General features: G+C 45.6%; 1 protein-coding gene across 2 annotated transcripts in view; it reads right to left on the bottom strand.

Annotated features, from left to right (window-relative positions):
• Positions 1 to 20170, bottom strand: part of FBXL20 (F-box and leucine rich repeat protein 20) — a 592644-nt gene that overhangs the window by 79408 nt on the left and 493066 nt on the right. The window contains exon 15 of one of the 2 annotated variants that reach the window (XM_073608334.1): positions 19248 to 19649. The exons of the other annotated variant lie outside the window; for it this stretch is intronic. Within the exon in view, the coding sequence (XP_073464435.1) occupies positions 19611 to 19649 (39 nt within the window). The 3' untranslated portion in view covers positions 19248 to 19610. Of the gene's footprint in view, positions 1 to 19247; positions 19650 to 20170 lie in introns of those variants that run through there. 2 annotated transcript variants of the gene reach the window in all.

Genomic DNA, 20170 nt, shown 5'->3' on the forward strand with positions numbered 1-20170 from the left:
CTGGGAATCATGGTTTACATTCCGCAAGTCCTCGGAATATCAAAGTCTAGTGAGCGATAGTGGCTAAGGCGCTGTATTTGATCTGGTTTTATTAAGACTATAGCCAGAGGCATTACCAAACTAAAAGTAAGCTGAGAGGAGCAGATGGAAAGGGTAGCTGGTGGTTTTCCCACCCCCTCTCCTCAGTCTCCCTCACCTTTCCCTATCCCCCCCCAGTCTTTCTTTGTCTCTCTCCTTCTTATCCCCCCTTCTCCTCCTTTTCCTCGCTTCCCCCCCCCCTTTTTTTCCCTTTCCTAGAGGAATTCCAACATGCGGGGGGTTTGGAGTGGAGAGCCGACCGGATGGTTGACTCCCCAGTTCACCCCTCGCTTAGGTTCAGACATACAGATAGTGAGCCACAGTTAGAATATATCGACTCCAACTTGTTGTGATATAGACGTGCAGATAGGTTGAGACCTTAACATATTAAACCATACGATTTACGAATGCATTAAGGTGACCTATATATGTGGAGGACTTGAAAAAGTAGGCGATATGTGACTGCTTGTATTGTGTAAACATTTTGGTTGGAGACGTACTCCTATGTACCGTTACTTCTGTTATGTCCTGCATTATCTTTAATAAAAAGAAAATCTTTATGGAAAAAAAAAAAAAAGAAATGGTTCTCCATATAATTTAGTGGATAGGAACACATATCTTCCCTGCGGGTCAGTGCAGACTTCATATAATTCAAATTGTACTGATTTTGCTATGAGCACTGACACTCCCCGAGAATGGGATATGTGCACCGAGTGAAACGCCCATCCAATCCACGGAAATCGTAGGGCCATCTGTAGTCTGCCTTCCACATGTGGCTCCACCAACACCACCACGTCAGCCCTTTGTTTCTTAAGGACCGTAAAGGCTGCTGTGAGTTTTATCTGCTCACGCAGGCCCCGCACGTTCCAAGTAAGAAATTTTACCGACGCCATATTAGGTTATCTGTATTATTGTACATGTCGGGTAAAGCAGTACCCAAGTTCCCCATGAACCAGCTCATCGATACCCTCCCACACATAAATAACATTACTGATTGTGTATGTGACATAATATGTCCGTACCTGTTCAAAATTATACCTTGTTTAATAGAGACCTGTGTCCACATAACAATAACCGTTAAGTTTACCCCTAATAACATTCCCCCCCCCCTACCCTGCACCTTCCCCAACTGGTGTGGATATAGTCCCTTAACAACTGAGAACTTCCGACTGGGAAAGTCAGTATCGGTGGATTGAAAAAAACATAATAAGAGGAAAAAAACAAAAACACACATATTAGTTTCATCCGTCGAGGTGGGCCCTTTTGTCAGACCAATCTCTTCTGTACGAAGGGGTGCCAGGACGTCTGTCTTGAGGAGGAGTTAATACTCAACTGTGAAACATCCCAGTTCCCCCTTCTATATGCATGGTGGTGGTTCCCAGCGGATAGTGGGGCAAAAATTCGCTGCACTACGTGTGCGTTTCGCAGAATCAACCTGATCCCATAACCCCGGAAAAAGTTATCAACAAAGAAGTGCAGGAAAGAACAACCCCCTCGAAGGGAATAAAAAAAAAAATCAATAGTTTGAACTCACATTTCAGAGGATTAGGCAGTTTCCTAGCCGACCTTCAAAAGGTTTTCCTGTCTGCAACTCTGGCTTCATAACAGTGAATATGGAAATTGTCCTTGTAACGTTGCTGTCTAATGAGCCCTTCAGACAGTGTGCCATAGGGTATAACTGGCTAGTCCGGCGGCAAAGGAAAAAAGAGGGGGAGACATTAGCTCACCGTATGGCTCTTCTGGCGCTCCGCTATTCCCTTCTGTCAGGTGCCTCTTTACGTTTCAACCAGGTAATGACCTCGCGTGGGTCTTCAAAAAATAGTACCTTCCCTCCGCTCTCCACTCGCAGTCGCGCTGGGAATAACATGGAGTATTTTAGGTGGTGAGTGCGCAGTTGTCGTTTAGCCTCCATAAATCCCTGGCGCTTTTTCTGTATCTCCGCAGAAAAGTCGGGGAAAATTGCGACCTTGATATTGCCAATAGGGATGTTTCCCCTCTCTCTCGCCAATCTCAGGGCGGCATCCCTATCTTTGTAGTTAAGCAGTTTTGCGATAAAGGTGCGAGGGGGGGCTCCTTGCGGGGGGGGGGGTCTCGCTGGTATGCGGTGGGCTCTTTCAACCACCATTATGGGGGAGAAGGCTTCCCGTCCATAAGTGGTGATTAATAGCTGCTCTAGGAATGTTGTGGGGTCCCAACCCTCTGCCCCCTCTGGGAGACCGATGAGGCGGATGTTGCATCTTCTAAGGCGATTCTCCATTTCGTCCTGTTTGGTGAGGATCTGGTTAATCTTTCATTGCACGTGTTCTGAATCAGCCTGTAATGGTGGGAGGGCGTCTTCCACTTCACTTATGCGGGTCTCAGTTTCTCTGACCCGCTCACAAAGTTTCTGGAAGTCTTGTCTTATTAATGAAATGTCCATTTTGACTTCCTTGATCTGTGCGGTGAGGGAAGTGCGGCACAGAGTAATAGCTTCCAGCAGCCTGTCTGTGTCCCCTGCTCCCCGCTCTCCTCCCGCCTTCTCAGCGCCACCATCATCCTCTCCCTCCTCACCTTCCTGTCGGCGATACTGTACCAGCTTGGCTGCAGCTGATTTTTGGCTTTTTGTGGGAGACATGACCACAAGAGGCAGCGGGCGTCCTCTGAGACAGTTTGGGAGCAATATCTTGTTGTAGATTCGAAAGATTAGCCGTTAAACAGGATTACTCGTGGGAGCTCCGGGAATATGCATCCTACGCCATGCAGAGTCAGGCCACGCCCCCCCCCAAGTGGACTTTCAAGGCACTAACATAGTAGATTAAGTAGAAAAATATAGTTTATTAAACAGAGTAAAAACAATTTGCACTGGAATGATAATAATTGCTTGTATACAGAATCACCACATTGATTGTACTATTCTCTTGGTTTTACACGATGCGTTTCAAAGTCTCAATGTCTCTTTCTTCAGGGGTGTTATGAGGAGGTCAGTCATATATCTACTATATAGTGACTGCATAAAATCAGATTGAATACAGAATAATAATAAATAGTAATAAAGTATATGTCTAATTTAAATGTGTTTGAACAGACTTGCGTATATCGTAGTGGTGTCACAAGTGAAACATTCCATAGGACTATTAAAAACAAAACACATAGAAAGAACTGTGTCTCCAAGTTTTCCTGCTTATACTAGTTGATCTTGTCACTATGCACTGATATTGCACAGGTAAATGAGATTTCGATGGTGCCGGACTGCCCCGTCGGGTGAAACCAAGAGAATTTCAATAATGCAATGTGGTGATTCTGTATACAAGCAATTGTTATCATTCCAGTGCAAATTGTTTTTACTGTTTAATAAACTACATTTTTCTACTTAAAGTGGAGTTTCACCCAAAAATGGAACTTCCACTTTTTGGATTCCCCCCCCCTCCGGTGTCACATTTGGCACCTTTCAGGGGGGAGGAGGGAGCAGATACCTGTCTGTGACAGACCTAGCCGGGAAAGAGACTTTAGGAGGGGACTGTATGCTAGCCTCTTGCCAATCGATTGGGGCCCTTGCATTTGGGGGAATGGTGCTCTTTGTGAGCTGTATGTCTGGGGACCCTGGATTTGCCATATTGGAATAGTGGCTGATTCATAATGCTGGGACAGATACTGTTAGGAGATGCTGATGTAAATTCCAACACCTGTCTGTCTATTGTCTGCTAAAATGTATATTGTAAATAAGTCTACTATGGGATCTAAAAGTCATTAGATCCCCATTGTTATTTGTGTTAATTAACTCTGCTATTGTGTGAAGAAGAGTCTATGTTGATTGTGATAATGTTGATTGGATTTTCTGAACTACAAGATGGCCAGTCTGGCCTAACGGTCATGTCTGAGTCACCTAGGCTGTCTAAAGGGATTAGTTAATTAGCTCATGTTAATTAGGTTAATTAGGTTACAGCTGTATTGTTAGTGTAATATGAGCAGGTCTGCACCTCCACTTTTAGGGTATAAAAGCCTGTATTTTCCAATAAAAGAGATTCCTGGTTGAACTTACATACAGCCTGCCTGGTGTTTGTTCTGAGCTACACAACTGGGTTAGAACGGCACATAGCTGAAGTTCTAATCCCGGAGCATTGGATGACCGAACCATCAGACGTTGCAATCTGATTCAATAGCTGCAGAGGAGTGTCGGGAGAGTGGAACCGAGCGAGCAAGGGGCTCGTTACATTGGTTGGCAGCCGTGGGATTTGCTCTCCAGTTACTGGGACACTCCAAACCAGCCTGTAGGAGAGCCACGCTGAAAGACTTACTTAAAAGCCGTGGAGGGAATGGTGGGATCATGCTTCCTTGCCGTGAACACATCCAAACCATCACCATGGATGAGGAATTCAGAAGGAGGTTGCGAGAGGAGATACAGCACAGAGGACCAGTATCAGAGCAGGTCCTGCTAGGATGGTTTGATTCTGTCCGCTGTGAGCTCTGGAAGGAAGTGCTAGCCCGTGAGCAGCGACACCAGGGAAAAGTTCTCCCCTCCATCCATGTGAGGTACTGGTCGCAGTATGAAGTGCGAATGCTGTTTTTGGGGGAACAGCCGAACCAGGAGTGGACAGCCGAGTTAAGCAGGCTGATCCGGGCAGAAATGCGGTTAGACGAGAGCTACAGAGCCCTCCAGTGGTATGTAGCCCAAGTGTGCCCATGGACAGCAGATGACAGCCCCACGGAAGGCTTTGACTACGATGGCCTGGGATTGTTATACTGGAGGCTCTCCAGGGACCCTGACATTTGACCGGATCGGGAGTGGCGTTTGAAGGAAATAATGGAGCACAGAGAGCGGAGACTGAATGTCTCAGAAGTGCACTGGGCACTGGAAGATTTTGAGTTTCTGGCCGTTCAGGAATAGGATTTGGAGATCGCCTACAAACAGCTGTTAGACTCTGCTCAGCAGCAGGGTGGTGCTCCCTTTGCCTGGGACTATCAGGAAATACCAGTTGACAACTCTGAAATCCTGGCTGAAGAGTTGACAATGTGGCAGAGTAACGGTGTGCTTTGCCAACCTGCACCCGCAGCTATGGAGGCGGAGGTCTTATGGCGGATGCAGCAAGTGCTGACTGACCTTGATGAACCTGTTTCTGCATTGGATGATCTTGGAAGGAGGAATGTGCCTGTCCAGCAGAATGCCAGAGAATCGGCAGTGGAAAATCTGAAGATTGCCGTCCCCAAACCTGAAGTGCTGACAACAGGGCAGAGCTCTGCTAACCTCTGCCCAGCACTGATAGCATCTTCTGGGTTCCATGGAGAGGAGATGGTGAAGCTTTATCCCCAGACACCAGTTGCAGAGACAGGGGATTTGATAGACTTTTCTGCTGAGGAAGAACAACCTGGTGAGCCTCCAGCAGAAGAAGAGCTGTTATTAGGGCCAAACTTCACTATGCTCTGCCCAGCACCAACAGAAGTATCTGTGAAGTCACAAGGAACTTCCCCAGCTGAAGCGCTGGCAACTGGACAGAGGGTCCAAGATCTCTGCCCTACACCTGCGGCGGTTCCGGAGGCTCAGGGTGAGAAGGAGGTAGTCACGTCCCAGCAGCAGATCAGGATACAGGGGGAGAAGGGAGAGGAGGTGTTCGTCATCCCTCCCCAACAGTTAGCCGGAGCAGATGGTGTGGGGTTTCCAGCAGAAGGGCTGGCAACAGGGCCGAGTACTGCTGGACTCTGCCCTCAACTAACAGAGGATGGATGTCCTGTGAAGGTGGATGGGACTTCAGTCTCCACCTGTATACCCCAGGGATGCTGGGCAGTCGGCCCAGATCCACAACAGCATGACGGAGTGAGCCCAGACACCCTGTATTCTCTCCAGCGGCAGAAAGGACTCCAGGGAGAAGGGCCAGTCCAGGCCTCTCCCCAGCGGCAGATATGTTCTCTGAGAGAGGCAGAGGTTGGCTGGGCGAGTAATACTTTGTTTGGAACAATTTGTTTCGGGTACTCTGTGGGTACAGGCATTAGAGGACTGGAACTACTGACTAACTTCGGAGTCAACCCGTCTGGGGTCTCCTTCTGTGTTAGTCTCCTGCCAAAAGGGGAGAAATGTGACAGACCTAGCCGGGAAAGAGACTTTAGGAGGGGACTGTATGCTAGCCTCTTGCCAATCGATCGGGGGCCCTTGCATTTGGGGGAATGGTGCTCTTTGTGAGCTGTATGTCTGGGGACCCTGGATTTGCCATATTGGAATAGTGGCTGATTCATAATGCTGGGACAGATACTGTTAGGAGATGCTGATGTAAATTCCAACACCTGTCTGTCTATTGTCTGCTAAAATGTATATTGTAAATAAGTCTACTATGGGATCTAAGAGTCATTAGATCCCCATTGTTATTTGTGTTAATTAACTCTGCTATTGTGTGAAGAAGAGTCTATGTTGATTGTGATAATGTTAATTGGATTTTCTGAACTACAAGACGGCCAGTCTGGCCTAACGGTCATGTCTGAGTCACCTAGGCTGTCTAAAGGGATTAGTTAATTAGCTCATGTTAATTAGGTTAATTAGGTTACAGCTGTATTGTTAGAGTAATATGAGCAGGTCTGCACCTCCACTTTTAGGGTATAAAAGGCAGTATTTTCCAATAAAAGAGATTCCTGGTTGAACTTACATACAGCCTGCCTGGTGTTTGTTCTGAGCTACACAACTGGTTTAGAACGGCACATATCTGAAGTTCTAGTCCCGGAGCATTGGATGACTGAACCATCAGACGTTGCAATCTGATTCAATAGCTGCAGAGGAGTGTCGGAAGAGTGGAACCGAGCGAGCAAGGGGCTCGTTACACTGTCTAATACAGGTATTTGCTCCCACTTCCTGGCATAGATCACCGCTGCACTTGCGGTGACCTACGCCACTTCCGGCGCCTACACTGTCCTCCACCGCTGTATTCTGTGAGACACAGAACACAGCAGGGACCAGAGAGGACGCGCAGCGCGACTCGCGCATGCGCAGTAAGGAACCAGGAAGTGAAGCCGCAAGACTTAAAAATCCCTAGGCGACACTTTAAAATTTTTTACTGGTTGCATGTTTTGAGTTACAGAGGAGATCTAGGGCCAAAATTATTGCTTTTGCTCTACCGATCACAGCGATACCTTACATGTGTGGTTTGAACACCATTTTCATATGTGGGCGGGACTTAGGTATGCGTTCGCTTCTGCATGCGAGCACACGGGGACAAAAAAATTTTATTTTTTTTTTTATTGTTCATTTTACTTTATTTTAGTTTGACGCTTTTGTCCAAAAAATAAATTTTTTGATCACTTTTATTCCTATTACAAGGAATGTAAACATTCTTGTAATAGTAATATGGCATGACAGATCCTCTTTACAGTGAGATATGGGGTCAATAAGACCCCACATCTCACCTCTAGGCTGGGAAGCCTGAAATAAAAAAAAAATTAAAAAATCCTGGCTTCGATCGTAGCGGTGAGTCGGTAGAAGCACCTGAGGGCGGCGGGAGGGGGGGTGTCCCCTCTCGCCTCCCGTAAGAATGATCAAGCAGTGTAACAGGCGCTATGATCATTCTTATGGGGTAGGGAATCGCTGGCTGAAAAAGCTGATATCTGAATGATGCCTGTAGCTGCAGGCATCATTCAGATATCTCCACACAAAGTCAAGGACGTCGTATGACGGCCGGTGGGAGGGAAGTGGTTAAAACGCATTTTTTTTTAACACAAAGTTGTCCATTTATACAATATTTCTCGAACACATAGCATGTACATACCAAAAATGACACCCCAAAATAGATTCTCCTACTCCTCCTGAGTACGGCGATACCACATGTGTGAGACTTCCACAGCCTGGCCACATACAGAGGCCGAGTACAGCCGAGTATGGCTGAGCATGGCAGAGTATGGCTGAGCATGGCAGAGTAAGGCTGAGCATGGCAGAGTAAGGCTGAGCATGGCTGAGCATGGCTGGGTATGGCAAAGTATGGCTGGGTATAACTGAGTATTGCAGAGTATGGCTGGGTATGGCAGAGTATGGCTGGGTATTGCAGAGTATGGCAGGGTATGACAGATTATTGCAGGGTATTTCGGGGTATTGCGGGGTATTGCAGAGTATGGCTGGGTATGGCAGAGTATGGCTGGGTTTTGCAGAGCATGGCTGGATATGGCAGAGTATGGCTGGGTATTGCAGAGTATGGCGGGGTATGGCAGATTATTGAGGAGTATTGCAGGGTATTGCAGAGTATTGCGGGGTATTGGAAGGTATTGCGGAGTATTGCGGGGTATGGCAGAGTATTGCAGGCTATTGCGGGGTATTGCAGAGTATTGCAGGGCATTGCAGAGTATTGCAGGGTATTGCAGAGTATTGCGGGGTATTGCAGAGTATTGCGGGGTATTGCAGGGCATTGCAGAGTATTGCTGAGTATTGCAGGGTATGGCAGAGTATTGGAGAGTATTGCGGGGCATTGCAGAGTATTGCAGAGTATTGCAGAGTATTGCGGGGCATTGCAGAGTAGTGCAGGGTATTGAGGAGCATGGATGGATGGATCCATGGATGTGACTGCACATGTCACAGAGCATTGCTGTGGGCACTACACATCCAGCCCATAGCGCTGCTGCCATCCGATCCCTTCCCCTCTGTACCGATCGGTACAGAGAGGGAAGAGAGGAACCGGCTTGACATGACACCGGTTTGTTTACATGTGATCAATCCGTGATTAGCGGCCATTTACCGTGATGCGCCGGGTCCTTTAGAGAGGACCCGGTGGTCACGGATGTTCCCATGTGCGCGCCCCGGGGGGGCGCGCGGGAGCTGCTTTCTGGGATCATGTCATAGTACGTGCTACCAGAGTTATCCAACCACCCTTTAGCCGTCATTTGGCTATGGGCTGGTTGGTAACTGGTTAAGGGGCCGTTTAAAAAAAATTTTTTTTGAATTTTTTTTTGTGACTACAGGAGGGGGGGGGGGGGGGGCGCCCAGGTGCCCCTATGGACAGGCCGCCACTGCACATATGGTATTGCCATACTCAGGAAAAGTAGCAGAATGTGTTTTGGGGTGTAGTTGCAAGTATGCATATGCCATGTGAGAGAAAAAAAATCTTCATTTTGCAAAGAATTGTGGGAAAAAATTACAACTTTAAAAAACTCACCATGCCTCTTACTAAATACCTTGGACTGTCTACTTTCCAAAAAGGGGTCATTTGGGGGGTATTCATGTTTTCCTGGCTTATTAGTGACTCAAGAAATGAGATAGGCCATCAACAGAAATGTAACAGTATAAATTGTGGTCAAAATTTATGAAGAAAAATTACTAATTTGCTAAATTTTATAACAGAAACAAAGAAAAATGCATTTTTTTTTACAAAATTTTCTGTCTTTTCTTATTTATAGTGCAAAAAATTCAAAACCCAGCAGTGATTAAATACCACAAAAATAAAACTATTTGTGTGAAAAAAGTGCAAAAATGTTATATGGGTACAGTGTTGCATGACCGAGTAATTGTCATTCAAAGCATGAGAACGCTGAAAGTTGAAAATTGGCCTGGTTAGGAAGGGGGCATGTGTCCAGTGGGCAAGTGGTTAAAGTATTGATGTTGAAGTGAATGATTTGGTTTCTGGGTAGGCACGAAAGAGGATCTCCACAGTATCCATGGCGGCTTGCAGTGTAATGTAGCAAAGTATCACACCACTGCTAAGAGGTCCAGATTCAGCAGGTTGCTAAACTAGCTACTGACAAGGCATGTGCTTGCAATCACACTGAAAAAATAATATTAAAGGCCCAGTTCACTTCTAGTCCATTCACATTGTTGTCAATCAAGCCAGGATGAAGGGAGCATTCTTGGACCCCTGCATTAGCTACTTTTCGATTGTTTACCTGACTTTTCTTTTACAAAGTATTTTATTTGCAAAACAATTAAATTCAACAGGTTGCGTTAACAATTAGATGGTTACTTTAAACGCAGCATACAGAAAAATATCCCAGCAGAGGGATGCGATTAGAACATTAGAAACATCACCAGAACCATGTAAGGTTAATTAAAGTCCTCGTGTTGGAGCACTCGGTGCTCCAGATTATGGTGCATGGTGAAATACGACCAAGGCAGATCAGATACATAGTTACATAGTTACATAGTTACATAGTAGGTGAGGTTGAAAAAAGACACAAGTCCATCAAGTCCAACCTATGTGTGTGATTATGTGTCAGTATTACATTGTATATCCCTGTATGTTGCAGTCATTCAGGTGCTTATCTAATAGTTTCTTGAAGCTATCAATGCTCCCCGCTGAGACCACCGCCTGTGGAAGGGAATTCCACATCCTTGCCACTCTTACAGTAAAGAACCCTCTACGTAGTTTAAGGTTAAACCTCTTTTCTTCTAATTTTAATGAGTGGCCACGAGTCTTGTTAAACTCTCTTCTGCGAAAAAGTTTTAACCCTATTGTGGGGTCACCAGTCCGGTATTTGTAAATTGAAATCATATCCCCTCTCAAGCGTCTCTTCTCCAGAGAGAATAAGTTCAGTGCTTGCAACCTTTCCTCATAACTAAGATCCTCCAGACCCTTTATTAGCTTTGTTGCCCTTCTTTGTACTCGCTCCATTTCCAGTACATCCTTCCTGAGGACTGGTGCCCAGAACTGGACCACATACTCTAGGTGCGGCCGGACCAGAGTCTTGTAGAGCGGGAGAATTATCGTTTTATCTCTGGAGTTGATCCCCCTTTTAATGCATGCCAATATTCTGTTTGCTTTGTTAGCAGCAGCTTGGCATTGCATGCCATTGCTGAGCCGATCATCTACTAGGACCCCCAGGTCCTTTACCATCCTAGATTCCCCCAGAGGTTCTCCCCCCAGTGTATAGATTGCATTCATATTTTTGCCACCCAAATGCATTATTTTACATTTTTCTACATTGAACCTCATTTGCCATGTAGTCGCCCACCCCATTAATTTGTTCAGGTCTTTTTGCAAGGTTTCCACGTCCTGCAGAGAAGTCATTACCCTGCTTAGTTTAGTATCGTCAGATAAACGAGTTGAGTACAAAACAGTACAATCAAAAAATAGAGAGGCTGCTTATATATGCAAATGTACTATACATCAATGGTGTTGTAAAACCATTGTAACCATTTTGTACAAAAAAAAAAATATAATTATAATATAACAAAAACTGAAGCGTAAAAAAAAAACAAGAAAGAAAAGTGAAAGGAATAGAAAGGGAAGAAGGAAAAAGAGTAAAGAGGAAAAGGGGAGAGAAGAGAAGAATCCAGCGGGGGGTGCAGCGGGAGTCCTTTAAATTGAGAGAAGTCTATTGTCGAACCTGGAAGTTTGGGAGTACGTTATCCATGGCTGCCATACCCTGAGAAATTTACTGTGGGTGTCTGAAGCGAGAGCAGTTAATTTCTCGTTGATCGTGATATCGTTTATGCGATGCTTGACTGCTTCGAAACTAAGCACCGGGGACTTCCAGGCTCTCGCAATGGTCAGCTTAGTGGCAGTGAAAAGGTGTAGGGCCAGTAGGCGCTCATGTCAGAGCAGTTCTGGGATCAGTTTACAAAGAAGGGCTTCATAGGGGTCTCTTTTAAGGTTAGTGTGAAGTATGTTGCGAAGAAGAGTATAGACCCGGACGCATAATCTGCAGACCCTGGGACATGTCCACCAAATATGAGCCATTGTTCCGTCTTGTGAGCAGCCCCAAAAGCAGAGAGGAGAATAGGATGGAATAAAACGGACCAACCTAGCAGGTGTATAGTACCATCTATAGAACACCTTATAGGCATTTTCCAATATAAGGACATTTTTGGAACTTTTGGAGAGGTTTATCGTCATGATCTGTCAATCCTCTGGATCTATTTGCCTTCCCAAATCCTTCTCCCATTGTAAATGATAGGATCGTACTGGGGGTCTCCTATAGGAAATGATTGAGGAATAGAGCAAAGAACTTATTCCTGGGGAATGGGGTCCTGCCCTACATATGCTTTCAAAAGGGGTCAAAGTATATGGGGTAGGTTGGGATTTTATCAGTTGGTGGAGGAAGTGCTTAATTTGTAGGTAGCTGTAATGTTCTCGTAGAGGAATATCATGGGAAGATCTAAGAGATTCAAAAGTCAATATTCTCATGGGGGTGAACAGAGAATGAATATCCGTGAAACCACTCTCAGTCCACCAGGAGAATTGCTTAGGATTGTCGCAGCCGGGAGGAAATAGCTGACAATGTATAAGGCTAAGTAGGGATAAATGAGGGGATATTAAACCCGCTGAAAATTTTATAGAGTCCCACAGGTGGAGAGAATGGGTCAAGCATGGTCCGAGTCTAGTCGGGCGATGTATAGGAGGGAGCCAGGGTAATGATGACAGAGGAATAGGATGGGAGTCCACCAGGTCTATAGCGGCCCATAAAGGTAGTTGATATGTATCATGGAGATGGGATAATGGGGCTATGGTTGCTGCGGTATAGTATGCCTGTAAATTGTGAACCGAAAGTCCCCCATTAATCCTCCGGGCGTATAAGACCCGTTTGTTGATTCGGGGGCGAACTGAGCCCCATATAAATTTCAAAAGTTTACTTTGATGAATATGTAACATATGTGAAGGAATCAAGACCGGCAGTACCCTGAAATAATATAGTAATTTCGGAAGATAAGACATACGTACCGCAGCAATCCTGCCCAACCAGGATAATGGGAGGTGAGACCAGGAAGAGAGCATATCTGTCAGTTTCCTAAAGAGAGGGGGGAAATTAGCCTGATATAGCCCGTCAAATTTAGGGGTAAGTCGAACCCCTAAGTAAAGCAAAGAGGGGAGCCACTGAAAAGGAAAAGACTCTTTTAAGGCAAATAATTCGGGAGGAGAAAGATTCACCGACATAGCCTTAGACTTATTAGGGTTAACATGTAGACCTGAAATGGACGCAAAAGTACTTAAAAGGGATAATAACTTAGGCAGGGAAACTCTAGGCGTGGTCAGGGTTAGCAGAATGTCGTCCACGAATAATGAGATCTTGTGAGCAGATCCAGCATCTTCAATACCCTTTACATCTGGGTGTGAACAGATCGCCTCAGCCAAAGGCTCCAGGGCCAGGACAAAAAGAAGTGGCGAAAGTGGACATCCCTGACGAGTACCCCTCCAGATTGGGAAGAGAGATGATTCAAATCCATAATATCTAATTTTGGCTTGGGGGGCGTCGTATAATGCCGTCAACCAACTCAAAAAGGAAGCACCAAACCCATAGTGCCGGAGTACCGACATAAGGTAAGGCCACGACAAAGTGTCAAATGCTTTGTTCACATCCAATGATAAAAGCATTGTTTCCAATGAACGGCTATGGGCAAGTTGTTGCAATTTTATAATTCGTCTAATGGCATCCCCAGCCTCTCTATGGGGCACAAACCCAACCTGGTCCTTTTTAATCAAACGGGGGAGAAATGAATTTAGACGATTGGCCAGAATTTTAGTAAGAATGTTCATATCAATGTTGATAAGGGAAATAGGTCTGAAGTTGGCCCAGGAGGAGTGGTCTCGGTCGGGTTTTGGCAACATCACTATGTTTGCTGTCAGGAGGTCCACTAATTTATCAGGCAAACTGTCCAGTTCCACATTAATTTTATCCACCTCATCCTCATGGCCTTCCAGCACAGTGGTAGTTAAATCCATCCTGTGCTCCAGCTGATTTGTACAGTGGCCTAGCTCTTTAAGACTCCTCATGAGCTCAGAGGAAAGTTTACGGGAAGGTGCATTTATCTCATCCCTCACTATGGAACGGAATTTGGAGAGCATCTCCTCTGGGTTAGTCACAGCAGGGCTTACCAGATCTGTGGGAAACTGCTGGAAGCTATTTGAGGGGGAGGCTGGTTCACCTGCCAAGAGTCTCGTAGTGTCATCATGTTCAGGGGAGTCGGGCGCCATCTTGCCCTTCCCCATAGTAGGATACACTTTTGTCTGTAGCTTGCCCTTCTGCTTACTTTTGTTTACCTGACTTTTATTGGAATCAAGTCTTATCTGGACCACTTGGCAGTAGTGTTGTGCTAGGTTTATTAACCTCGGTCCTTAAACCTTTTTTTCAATAAAGACACCAAAAACTGAGTGACATGGGTTTAAATGGCCACAGTAGCCCTTTTACTAACAAATTAATAAATAACATTAAGTAAAACAATTTCAACCATTTTAACCATGCAAATTCCACAATGCAACCAGAAGGAAGTCTTTGGGTGTCCTAAAGGCACACTTTATGACTATAAATCGCCCATGTCTTCAGCTGTGCCCCAACTGGCTCAAAGACATTACGACTCACACATTCATCGATTTTCCCCCCAGGGGACCTAGCTCCTGGGAGGACCACCAAAAACCAACCAAATGGAGGCGCCATACCCTAGATGGGCCCCAAATTTTTTTTATCAATATTGTTAACCACTGGCCCCCTAAAGACCCCCAGACCCGCCACGTGAGCCTGAGTGACACCTCACTCAAGCGAGTCCCTCCACACCCGCAGTGCCCTCTGCACTCCCTCCTGTAGGCCCAAAAACCAGACATCTGTGACCACAGCGTTAAGGCAAACACCATCGTCCCTCCAGTAGTAGACGGTCTGATCCTCCAATTCCAGATGCCGGACCACAATGCCTCCGAATCGAGCTACAAAAACTTTCTACCTGTCCACCTTAATTCTGGCTTTATTCAGACACTCAATGTAGCGAGCATGATGCCATACCCATCTGGCTACAATGTCTGACCATATAATGACAACACCAGGGAATTCTCTCATCAAACGTAATATGTCCAATTTGAAATCTCTCATCAGATCCCTCATAGCCCTTGCCACCATGTCATTTCCCCCTACATGGAGCACCAAAACATCAGGGGCTTGAATGTCAAGTTGTCTCCCTTCAGGACGAGTGTCTGCCTGCATCACCCCCACCAAAAATAGAAGAGTCTCCCAAGTTCCACAGAAGGCCCTGAGGGAAGCCTGCAAAATAAAACAAAACAGAAAACAAAAGAAAAACAGAAAACAGGGAAATAACAATGGACAACATATAGCAGGTGTCGGCAGACATGAATTTTAAAACGGTCTGACTTCCGCCTCCCTATATGTTTCACTACCTGAGGACTCAAACTCCATCGAGCTGCCTCCGTTATCCCCACTCGGAAGGAATAAGTATTAAACTGGGAAATCGTTCTGCCTGTCTCTGCCAGACAACGCTTGAGGACTGCCACAAACTGAAAATGCAACAATGATGAGCCTTCCATATGCCACAACAAAGACCCCTGCACAGCTCCCCTTACCTCTACAAACTGTTGCACAGCAAGAACCAGCACAGTCACCGGAAGAACTTTGAACAATGTCACAGTCATCCCTTTCCCTGAGTAGTTTTTGACCAGCTGATATGGAGCCAGATACTGTCACCAGCGACATGTATATCCGAATACAGCAACATACCCACACCGCCTTTGTTCTTGCTCACAAACTCCCTAATTCGCAACGCCACCAAAAAAAAGCTAGGGCAAAAGCTGCTGAAAATAGCTGCACCTCGTAAGAGGGAGGAGCAAAGCTTAAGCAATATCCCCACCAGCTCCTGCAGCAAATCAAACACCGGGCACCTAGTATCCGGTTGCACGTGCCCATGCCTAAACCCCTTCATGGCCTGCTATACCATAAAGTCTTTTACTAACATCACGCAGGCCATGCAACTTGAAAAGAAAGTTCTGTTTTCAAACAATAGCTGCCACAGCCCTGGGGGAGACCAGCCTAAATGGGAGAGCATAATTGCTGGTTCTAACGCTGATCTGAGGGATACGATTTATGGGTGCCGCACTTCATATCTTTGGGCCCGATTACGTTTGAGGAACACAGCCACGTGGTAGCCACTCCAACTTTGCCCGTCTGGGCCAACTGTAGTCCAGCACCACCTAAGCCTGATTGACTCTACCTGGCGTATGCCTTGTTGGGTCCACCGAGTCCGGTAAGCCTTTTCACTTCTATTGGTGGTGTGTGGGCTCTCTCCACAGATGATTTACACTCTTGTTGAGATTTGTTCCAGAGGACTTTTCAAATTCCCTCCAGGGATGTTCTTTTAAACACACGAACTTCGAACTGTTAATCCATTTTCTGACCTCTTCCTAGCGCTACACTTATTTTGTTTTTTGAACTTGAAAAGAAAAGCTAAAGCAGCCAACCTCTTGTTCATTGTGGATACAGACGTGCCCAAGGTGAACTCTATTCCAATAAAGTGCAACAACAACAGTACACCGCCTATGTACCCTCACTCACGGAGCGTCGTAATAAGGCACCTCCTATTCCAATGGCAGCCTCCACAGACGATCGTGAGAAGGAACCCCTCGCTGCTCCGCTGCAGGTGCCAGCCTCTGGAACCTGTCCCTCCTGCAAACGTGACAAAGCATCAACAATGAATTGTGCACACCTGGGACATGTACAGCTTGCACAAAACAATTCAAACTTAAACAATTAAGAACAAGGTAATATAGCAAGCGTATCACCGGTGGAGAAAAGGCAGACAGACTAGACACTACATCTACCACCCCCAAGTTAGAACAATGAAAGCAAACCTGGTGATCCTGACACTTGGAACCCCAAATATCCACAGCTACCACAATCGGGAAAAGCTCCAACAATACCAAGCTGCTCAAAAAACCCTGCAACTCACCACACCGCAGGCCATTCCGCTGTGCACCGCTCCCCTTGACATTATGCCCCACAACCAAAGCTGCCCGCAGCATCAGTATACAGGTCAATGTTGAAAGCATACACAACCAAAGCCATCCACAAAGACCTCTCGTTATAAGAGGCCAGCAACTCGTCCCAAACCAGCAAATCAGCCTTATGCTCACATGAAAGCTGAATGTAATTATGCAAAAATTTCACTCCTGAACTAGCAGCACTGACGCGACATCAGAAAATGCATCCTATAGGTATGATGCAGCAGCTGAAGTTAAGCTTACCCAACAAAGACAGCAACTGTTTTAGCCTATCTTTCCTAGCCTTCCTAGCCTCACCGACCATCAGCCGCAGATCCTCCAATTTGTCAGGCAGCAAGCAACACTCCATCACTCGCGTGGCAATGATGATAACCAAGAATTTACATCTCTGTAGAAGGACCTTCGGTTTTCTCGGGTGTCAGAGAAATCCCAAACTATCGTGCAACGCATTCCAAATTACATAAATAGACCAAGCAAACCTTGGAATCTGGGGGGCCAATACAAAGAAAGTTGTCAAGGTAAAAAAAGAACCGATCATACCTGCGATTCCTTCCGCACCACCCATTCTACAAAAGGTACTGAATGTCTCAAAATAGGAGCAAGAGATGGAACAGCCCATTGGAAGACAACTATCAATTTAAAAAAAACTGACCAACCCAAAAACAACCCGGATGGCTTTCCGGATGTACTGGGGCAAGAGATGAAAAACAGATTTGATATCAGTCTTCACCAGCAATGCCCCCCCCCCCCCCCCCCCGGGCCATAATGATGAACCCAACTGACTGCCGTACCAAAAGACCTGTAAGACACCAAAGTCAAGTCAGACACAATTGCATCATTTACCGAATCTCCCTTAGGGTATGACAAATGATGTATCAGCCAAAATTAGTTTGGTTCCTTTGTTGAAACTACCACACATGTAAAAAAGGAATGGGTAGTTAATTGAAAGGGCCAGCCATCCTGTCCATTTCTCTTTAGCCAATTTGACATAAACAAATGATTAATTTTAAATTCTTCAGCAACGAAGAACGAGTCACAAGTAAGGAACAAGCAATGCAAAAGCCATTGGCAAGGAAAACTGCCACCTCCCTTAGGTACGGCAGCATCGCAGGAAGGTTTACTGGTGTCCTCTCTTTTTGTAGTGGACTTACTGGGTTGTGACTTTCCTTTTGTTAAAGCATTGGGCATAACTGTGTGAGCCCCCACAAATGGAGCACTCGTGGGGGAAACGACAGGTTGTGCCAAAACAGCATGTTCCCTCGTTAAACTGCCAACAGCAGCCTTTTTTGTGTGTGGCCAACTGTCCAGCCGAACTCCAACTGTTGTCCTGGGGCCCTCGCCTGGGCCATGAGCTTCATGTAAAGCCCAATATCCCTATGATCCCAATGCAGGTGAGGCCACAAGGAACTGCTCGTCACAGCAAGGCCAAGCTGTACCCCTGTAGACCCTATGGGCCTCTCCAATGGCATCCAAATAACAAAAGAGCGGAGAACAATTCTCTGGTGCCTTCTCACCTATGACGCTCGTCAAGATAGCAAAGGCCTGAAGCCAACTGGAAAAAGTTCAGGGGATGAGCCCCCAGCCATGCTTCTCCTCCTCCTCCTCCTTGCTCTCGTCTGTTTTCCCTTTCTCTATATTACATTTTTCCAAGGGCAAGAGGGAGAATATTTCCACATATTCACCCCACCAGATCCTTTTTCTGTACTTCTTGCTTAAGATGGACCCCCAAAGGGCCGACTCCTTGGCCTTGTGCGAATCTGAGCCACTAGCCCTCTCAGTCTGCAATGCACACTCCGTAACCATAGCCTAAGATGGAGCCAACCACCGCTGGTGAGACAGAATGAAGTAGGATGGAAACCTCCCACCCTAAACCAACCGTGGCCGCAGCGGGGGCCCATGCCCATACTGACCCTATAGTGGGGCAAGAAGTCCATGCACCTCCAATGGTCCCGACAGCAAGACCTGCATTACCCCACCAAGTACTCCATCCTGACCTCGCACACTAACCCCTGACACCCTACACTGGAGAAGTAATGAAAGAGATGGTTTTCAATTATTTATTATTAAAATTTCACATTTGACAAGGCACAACAAGCATTGACATCATTCAAGTATTGACAATAGTAGAGTTGTCATTCACAATATGTTCAAATACTTCAGAACTTTTATGGCTTAGATATGCTTACATAGTACTTGTCAGTGAATGCGTAAGATTTATCATTCGATTAAAGTCTAAATAAGGTTGGAACTTCTATAAACGGGTAAGTACAAACGGGAGGCTTTAACATAGAAGCCAAAACAAACGGAATAAAAAAAAAAAGATTAAAGAATAAAGAAGAGACAAAATTAGACAATACCACCATCTTGTTTGGTCTAAGTCGTCATTTTTTTTTTTTTACTTGGAAAAAAACAACTTTATTGATATAAAGCACATTTTACAAGCCATTCAGGTACATATAGCCATAGAAGGTTAGTTACATATTATGACAGCGAAATTAAATATGCAAGAATGTTACATGGTGTGCATACATATATTCACAAGTGCATTGAATCAGGTGGCAATTTAATCCAACCTATAAACAAAGTGTGCCACAGGTACAGGGGAACTTTGCACTGGGTATGGAACAGTTATACACAGGTTTCCCCATCCTCCAACCATCTGTCCCAGATCTTGGAATATTTTTGTGTAGATCCCCTGTGTGCGTAGATCAGTTTCTCAAGACTGTGTTAACAGCTTCCACCTGCTTGCTGATGCACTGTTGAACTCTCCTCTAAAGACTGTGTTAACTGATTTTACCTTGCTGCTCTGCATAGCGTAGCCAGTCCATCCAGCGTCCCGCTGCCTGGCAACCAGTGCGACATGACGTGCGACTTGGCCACGCCCCCTCACCACCGGGACTTGCTATAAACATCATGGCGCCCCCACTGCAATTTTAAGAGACATTCAACTTAACTGCATCGAAAATAAAATCTGGTGCCCCCGGGAACATAAAAAAAGGACAAACTGCTGAAAAGTACATCGGCGAAATCATCTACCTTTGAGACTTTAAGGGCCGCCTTCATTAATGCCCGCTCAGCCACTAAGCATTGTTTGGAAATTTTTGACATGCTAGAGTCAGAGAAATTTCACATTTTAGGAATCACAGAGACTTGGTTTAATGTGAATTATAAGTCAGTTTTAGAAGAATTACTTCCCCGAAATTTTAAGATTTTAGTTAAAAATAGAGAATACAAGAGGGGAGGGGGGGTTTGTGTGATTCATGATGACTGTTTGGATTGCATTGAGCTAAAAACACCTGAGTTTAGTTCATTTGAACACCTAGTAATGAGGTGTAAAGTAAGTGACTCCTCTTCATTTGTATTAGCCACTGTCTATCGTCCGCCTGGTCCAGCAGGTACTTTCCATGCTGACTTAGTTGAACTAATGATGTCCCTGTGTCTACAAT

The sequence above is a fragment of the Aquarana catesbeiana genome, linkage group LG12 (genome assembly GCF_042186555.1).
Source record: "Aquarana catesbeiana isolate 2022-GZ linkage group LG12, ASM4218655v1, whole genome shotgun sequence".
NCBI classification, from domain to species: domain Eukaryota; kingdom Metazoa; phylum Chordata; class Amphibia; order Anura; family Ranidae; genus Aquarana; species Aquarana catesbeiana.